Source organism: Salvelinus sp. IW2-2015, unplaced genomic scaffold (genome assembly GCF_002910315.2).
Source record: "Salvelinus sp. IW2-2015 unplaced genomic scaffold, ASM291031v2 Un_scaffold912, whole genome shotgun sequence".
Classification (NCBI taxonomy): Eukaryota; Metazoa; Chordata; class Actinopteri; order Salmoniformes; family Salmonidae; genus Salvelinus; species Salvelinus sp. IW2-2015.
Window position 1 is genome coordinate 312,280 of NW_019942644.1, and position 7,773 is coordinate 320,052.

General features: G+C 45.6%; 1 protein-coding gene across 2 annotated transcripts in view; it reads left to right on the forward strand.

Annotated features, from left to right (window-relative positions):
• Positions 1-7,773, forward strand: part of LOC112069128 (protein phosphatase 1 regulatory subunit 1B) — a 22,506-nt gene that overhangs the window by 4,060 nt on the left and 10,673 nt on the right. For both annotated transcript variants that reach the window (XM_070438420.1, XM_024136424.2), the window contains 3 exons: positions 5,849-5,868; positions 6,189-6,255; positions 7,020-7,208. In XM_070438420.1, coding sequence (XP_070294521.1) covers positions 5,849-5,868; positions 6,189-6,255; positions 7,020-7,208 — 276 coding nt within the window. The remainder of the gene's footprint in view (positions 1-5,848; positions 5,869-6,188; positions 6,256-7,019; positions 7,209-7,773) is intronic.

Genomic DNA, 7,773 nt, shown 5'->3' on the forward strand with positions numbered 1-7,773 from the left:
ATCCTACTATCACTCCATCCATCCTTCTATACCCTCCTCCATCGCTTCTATCCACTCTCCACACCCTCATCCATCATTCTATCACTCTCCATCCATCCGTCTATCACTCTCCATCCATCCTTCTATCACCCTCCATCCATCCTTCTATCCCCTCCATCCATCCTTTTTAGCCCCATCCATCCTTTTATCACCCTCCATCCATCCTTCTATCACCCTCCATCCATCCTTCTATCACTCTCCATCCATCCTTCTATCACTCTCCATCCATCCTTCTATCACCCTCCATCCATCCTTCTATCACCCTCCATACACCTTCTATCAACCTCCATCCATCCTTCTATCACCCCCCATCCATCCTTCTATCATCCTCCATCCATCCCTCTATAAACCTCCATCCATCCTTCTATCAACCTCCATCCATCCTATCACCCTCCATACATCCTTCTATCAACCTCCATCCATCCTTCTATCACCCTCCATCCATCCTTCTATCACCCTCCATCCATCCTATCACCCTTCATACATCCTTCTATCAACCTCCATCCATCCTATCACCCTCCATCCATCCTTCTACACCCCTCATCCATCCTTTATCAGCCTCCATCCATCCTTTTATCACCCTCCATCCATCCTTCTATCACCCTCCATCCATCCTTCTATCACCCTCCATCCATCCAATCACCCTCCATCCATCCATCTATCACCCTCCCTCCATCCTTCTATCACCCTCCATCCATCCTTCTATCACCCTCCATCCATCCAATCACCCTCCATCCATCCTTCTATCACCCTCCATCCACCAATCACCCTCCATCCATCCTTCTATCACCCTCCATCCATCCTTCTATCAACCTCCATCCATCCTATCACCCTCCATCCATCCTTCTATTAACCTTAATCCATCCTTCTATCAACCTCCATCATCCTTCTAACAACCTCCATCCATCCTTCTATCACCCTCCATCCATCCTTCTATCACCCTCCATCCATCCTTCTATCACTCTCCATCCATCCTTCTATCACCCTACATCCATCCTTCTATCAACCTCCATCCACCCTTCTATCACTCTCCATCCATCCTTCTATCACTCTCCATCCATCCTTCTATCACCCTCCATCCATCCTTCTACACCCTCCATCCATCCTTCTATCACCCTCCATCCATCCTTCTATCAACCTCCATCCATCCTTCTATCAACCTCCATCCACCCATCCTTCTATCACCCTCCATCCATCCTTCTATCAAACTCCATCCATCCATCCTTCTATCACCCTCCATCCATCCTTCTATCAACCTCCATCCATCCATCCTTCTATCACCCTCCATCCATCCTTCTATCCCTCCATCCATCCAATCACCCTCCACCATCCTTCTATCACCCTCCATCCATCCAATCACCCTCCATCCATCCTTCTATCACCCTCCATCCATCCTTCTATCAACCTCCATCCATCCTATCACCCTCCATCCATCCTTCTATACCTTAATCATCCTTCTATCAACCTCCATCATCCTTCTAACAACCTCCATCCATCCTTCTATCACCCTCCATCCATCCTTCTATCACCTCCATCCATCCCTTTATCACCCTCCATCCATCCAATCACCCTCCATCCATCCTTCTATCACCCTCCATCCATCCAATCACCCTCCATCCATCCTTCTATCACCCTCCATCCATCCTTCTATCAACCTCCATCCATCCTATCACCCTCCATCCATCCTTCTATTAACCTTAATCCATCCTTATATCAACCTCCATCATCCTTCTAACAACCTCCATCCATTCTTCTATCACCCTCCCTCCATCCTTCTATCAACCTCCATCCATCCTTCTATCAACCTCCATCCACCCATCCTTCTACAACCTCCATCCATCCTTTCTATCAACCTCCATCCACCCTTCTATCACTCTCCATCCATCTTCTATCACTCTCCATCCATCCTTCTATCACTCTCCATCCATCCTTCTATCACCCTACATCCATCCTTCTATCAACCTCCATCCACCCTTCTATCACTATGGAGGGTGATAGAAGGATGGATGGATGGAGGTTGGTAGAAGGACGGAATGGAGGGTGATAGAAGGATGGAGGGAGGGTGATAGGATGGATGGATGGAGGTTGACAGAAGGATGGATGGAGGTTGATAGATGGATGGAGGGAGGGTGATGTCGGCCCTAGTGAATGGGAGTAACCAGAAGAGAGTAAAAAAGAAAGACAAGGCTGTGCACAGCAAGGTGAATGTTCTGTCTGTGTTGCGTCATCCTGAAACAGTGAGATTCGAACCTAACCTGGGGTGAGAGATCCAGAACATTGTGTGAGAGGGTCACGATGTGACATGAGCACAAATATCTTCCCTGTGACACAGCCACAGCTTACAGCTCAGACTCCAGCACAGCCTGCTGCTTAGCCATAGTCACAACTCATACACTGCAGCACAGTCACAGCAAAACAAGCTGCCTTGTCCACACTCTGATCCTCCCCACTACTTTTGTAAAGGTCACCATAGAGTAAGACTGGGAGGACCTATGCCAAAAGCCCCCAGGCACAGCTGTGGATGACAGTGAGACAGTGAGAAGAGGCCATAAGGACCAAACTAGAGATGTCTGTAACAGAGAGTACAGGAGCTGTCTGTAATAAAACACTGGTGTATGTTTTACACTTCAAAGCTGATAGAAAGCTGTGCGTGCCTGTACAGTATACAAACAGGTTGTATCTGTCCCATTGTACTGAGAAAGGGAAAAGGTTGGTACTGTTAGTTGATGGAGGGTGTGCTGGCCTGTATTTTTCTCATAGAGAGTTCCTGGCAGAGAGTAGGGGGTGTTCTTGTCTGCTTCCCAAGTGGAACACTATTCCCTATATCAGGAGTACTCAACTCTTACCCTTCAAGGTCCGGCGCCTGATGGTTTTCTGTTCTAAGTGATCATTTATTGCACCCACCTTGTGTCCCATCTAAATCCCTGATTAGAGGAGAACAATTTAAAATAGCAGTGGAACTGGCTTCGAGGTCCAGAGTTGAGTTTGAGGGCCCTATATAGTGCACTACCTTTGACTCTATTGGCTCTGGTCAAAAGTAGTGCACTTCATAGGAAATAGAGTGCCATTTGGGCCACTCATGTCTCAGTGACAAACCATCAACACAAATCTACTGGGTGGCAATTAAATAGTCTGACAGAAGCCAGGCTCGGGCCCTGCATCCAGGAGCCAGTTTAGAGGTGTTACATTGTCAGAATGGCATCGGTATGTATGTGTGTGTGTTGCATCACAGACCCAGGTTGTCTTTTATCCATGGATTTCTTCCTCCTCAGTTCCAGGTCTGTGTTTTATGGCAAACTTAGGTAACTGGAGATGATTGTGGACTACAGGAAAAAGAGGACAGAGCACTCCCCCATTCTCATCGACAGGGCTGTAGTGGAGTAGGTTGAGAGCTTCAAAGTCCTTGGTGTCCACATCACCAACAAACTAACATGGTCCAAGCACACCAAGAAAGTTGTGAAGAGGGCACGACAAAACCTATTCCCCCTCAGGAGGCTGAAAAGATTTGGCATGGTCCTCAGATCCTCAAAAGATTCTACAGCTGCACCATCGAGAGCATCCTGACTGGTTGCATCACTGCCTGGTATGGCAACTGCTCGGTTTCCGACCGCAAGGCACTACAGAGGGTAGTGCGTACGGCCCAGTACATCACTCGGGCCAAGCTTCCTGCCATCCAGGACCTTTATACCAGGCTGTGTCAGAGGAAAGCCCTAAGAATTGTCAAAGACTCCAGCCACCCAAGTCATAGACTGTTCTCTCTGCTACCACACGGCAAGCGGTAGCGGAGCGCCAAGTCTAGGTCCAAGAGGCTTCTAAGCAGCTTCTACACCCAAGACATAAGACACCTGAACACCCAATCAAATGGCTACCCAGACTATTTGCATTGCCCCCCCCTTTTACACCGCTGCTACTCTCTGTTGTTATCATCTATACATAGTCGCTTTAATAACTCTACCTACATGTACATATTACCTCAACTAAACGGTGCCAACGCACATTGACTCTGTACCAGTACCCCCTGTATATAGTCTCGCTATTGTTATTTTAATGCTGCTCTTCAATTACTTGTTACTTTTATTTCTTATTCTTATTCGTATTTCTTTTAAACTGCATCGTTGATTAAGGGCCTGTAAATAAGCATTTCACTGTAAGGTCTAAACCTGTTGTATTCGGCGCATGTGACTAATACAATTTGATTTGATTTGAACTGCTGCCAATGGGACAGTTCTGCTCCCTTCATGAGCCTGGTTCTATCCCTCCCTCCATCCCTCTTTCCACCTGCGTCTCCATGGGTGTAGTCAATGTTTTCTCCAGCCTAGTTGTCTCGTCAAGCTCTTTGTTTAGTTGATAAATTGTTTATGCTATATGTCCTTTTACAATTACATTACCCTGTCTGTGTGTTGTGAATGGTACTGGGTGGTGTACTGTAATGTAGTGTGGCTGTAGTTTGTCTACTTGTGTCGAGTGAAACTTGTTTTGCTCAGCTCTGTCTGTGTATGTGAGCTGCATACTGTAGGTGGTGTGTGTGGAACCCTTTTCACTATTCACACAGCCATTATTTCAGCTACAAACAGCTCTTTGTCTTGCTGATATTTCCCTGTGAATGTCATCTGACCTGTGTCTCTTGAAGAAAGGCCACTTCGGAAGGTTAATACGGAACCTTACTGTAGTGTTGTGTTCCTGGATTATTGTGTGTCCTGAATCAGAATTGTATCCTTGAAAACCAGATGTGGTTTCAAAATATTTGAGAAGCAGTGCCCTATGGCTTAAATTGAACACTCCCAAACAGATATATAATGTGTGAAAACTATGGAGTTGGCCTCAGAGGACAACATACTGTACAATACAGAGCTTGTGTGTTGCCCCTTGCCATGCATTCAACAAATGAGTCATGTTAATGTGTTTCACATGTTGTTCTTCCGTTTATGTTCTCTTGTACTGTGTTGACCTTCAGAATACAACAGAGGCTTGTCTGTGATGCAGTCCAATTCATTTATAAACGTGCTCATGTGTGTTTCACATGTTTGTACTGTCCTTGTGTTCTCCTCATCAAACAAAGGCTAGAAGGTTTTATCAATGGCCCAGTGCTGTTCAATCAACAAAATGGTTAGCTAGTTATTGATTTTAAGCTCCAGCTGTCATGCTCATGGTGATAAAACCCATCATCAGAACTGTCTCAATGACACCCTATGAATCACCCTCTGCTTGCTGGAGATCTCAATTTCAATTCAGAGAAATGTCAATGGAGGTGGAGTGGAATAAAGTGGATGAGTCACCAGTCAGCCATTAGAGGCTGAGGTCAGCAGTGATCTGGACACTGAACCATAAACGCTCAGCCTCATGGTGACCGTCTCATCTCTCTCCATCTCTCTCCACCTGTCTCCATCTCTCTCCATCTCTCTCCATCTGTCTCCATCTGTCTCCATCTCTCTCCATCTCTCTCCACCTGTCTCAATCTCTCTCCATCTCTCTCCATCTGTCTCCATCTCTCTCCATCTCTCTCCATCTCTCCCAGGGTCTTAGTCTATAATCAACCACGTCACATGTCACACGCTGTGTGTGTGTGTGTGTGACCATCTTATCTCTCTCCATCTCTCTCCATCTCTCCCAGGGTCTTAGTCTATACATTAACCATGTCACAAACCATGTTGTGGTGTTGTGGTGGTGTGGTGTGTGTGTGTGTGTGTGTGTGTGTGTGTGTGTGTGTGTGTGTGTGTGTGTGTGTGTGTGTGTGTGTGTGTGCAGAGCCTCAACACACAGATAGGCTGGAGTCAGCACATCACTAACTGTCTGCTTTTCTCTCCCACAGATGACAAACATCAAGGAGAGGTAGGTTATACACACTGTCACTCATACCCGGCTGCTCTGTTTCAAATTCATGTGATGTCACAAATATAATTTCCCATAAAATCTACTTTTATTTAAATGTTGCATGTTTGGATATGGACAGAATAGCCAGATTGCAAAAACCTAATCTCTAGCTGTTGTCTATGGTTCAGGAGGCATTTCTGATGCAGTTGTCAGTGATTCCTGAAATAGCATCAGTGAAATGGGATCTCTGGCTCTGCCTTGTTGGTTCTCATGCTGTTCTTTTCCACCCGCACCATTCCTCCTCTACACCTCCTCCCGCCATCCCTCTACACCACCAGGTCCAGAGTGCAGAGTCGTCTCCTGCTCAGAGGAAACACAGCGTCTACTCTCCACCCACTATGAAAGGTACAGTACAGAACCTTGTTCACACAAACTGCCATAACATGATGAGATGGAAGTGCCATTAGTTCATACTCTCCCTTTTATTCTGGTGAGTGTAGGAAACACTGATGAAACGTCTGTAGTCAGCATTATACCTCCACAGAGACCACTGAAGTGTGTGACAGAGCTAATCAGGTGCTGACTTAGACAGGAGGTAGCACTGTAAATCTACATTAGATATTGATTGACTGACCAGGGARGCTACACAATCCTACTTTAGCTGCAGTGATAGACAGGGCAGAGAGAGCTACACCATCCTACTGCATGTCTCTCAAATAGATAGTTGTTATTCAGACAATATGGACAGAGGATCACAACTAATTTCAGCACAGCAGCCTATTTATGGTCCAATTTTAGACTACAACAAATATTTTCTTCACAAACCTGGCKTGTTAATTAGTGTGTGGATTAGAAAATATCCAACATGGCCAAACACCCCAGGCTGGATGGCCTTGAATTCAGTTGCATGCTGAATCAGTCCAGGTTTGTACATGGCTGGAAGGCATAGGGCTACAGATTATACTGGTAATTAATGCAATTACGGAAACACAAAAACAACATTCTGTGTTCCCAGAAAAAAATCTGAAAGGAAATAGAAAACACACATTTCTCAGTCAGGAGAGCAAAGGTTAAGATCTGAGTAGGAGACCAATTTCCGTACAAATTAAGAACACCATTATAATTGTGATCATTGAACCTCTATAATGTACTGTGTGTGTCCTCCACAGGCAGAGAGCCCACAGACTGCTGTAGAGGCCACGGTGAGGACAGAGACAGCCTGCCTCCTACCAGACTGCCCCAGTCCCACACAGACACACTGACCCTAGCAGATGAGCTATCAGGGGATCTGCCACGACTGGCAGACACACCAAGGCGCAAAGACACCCCCTACCAACACCAGCCTCCCTTTACTCCAGGTAAGGCCATCACAACTCCACACATATGGAGTGAGATAGCTGCCAAAAGGTTGAACGTACGTATCGTTTTGATCGGACGAAAATCCATACGTAAATTGTTAGGATCGTAAGAAAAGCCATGCGTGAAACATAACGTAAATGTTAAATTAGTACGTACAAACCCTATGTTACGACTCTGAATGAACATTCACACGTTCGATTCTTACTTTACGTCACCATTTACTCGGTTACAGATCTTTTTTTATATGTACAAACTTTTGGCAGTAGACAAACAGTAGCTAGTTGAAGTTAGCTAGTCAATCAAGCAACTCTAGCCCAGACGTTAGAGTTGCTTTGCAGCTTCCGGTTTCATTTTCAAAATAAAAGTCTGGTGTTGCATCCTAAGATGCTGGGTTCTTTTACGGAAGTCTCCGAAGCATGCTTATAATAAACGGAACAGATTTATTTTATGTTCAAATCAAATGTATTTATATAGCCCTTCTTACATCAGCTGATATCTCAAAGTGCTGTACAGAAACCCAGCCTAAAACCCCAAACAGCAAGCAATGCAGGTGTAGAAGCACGG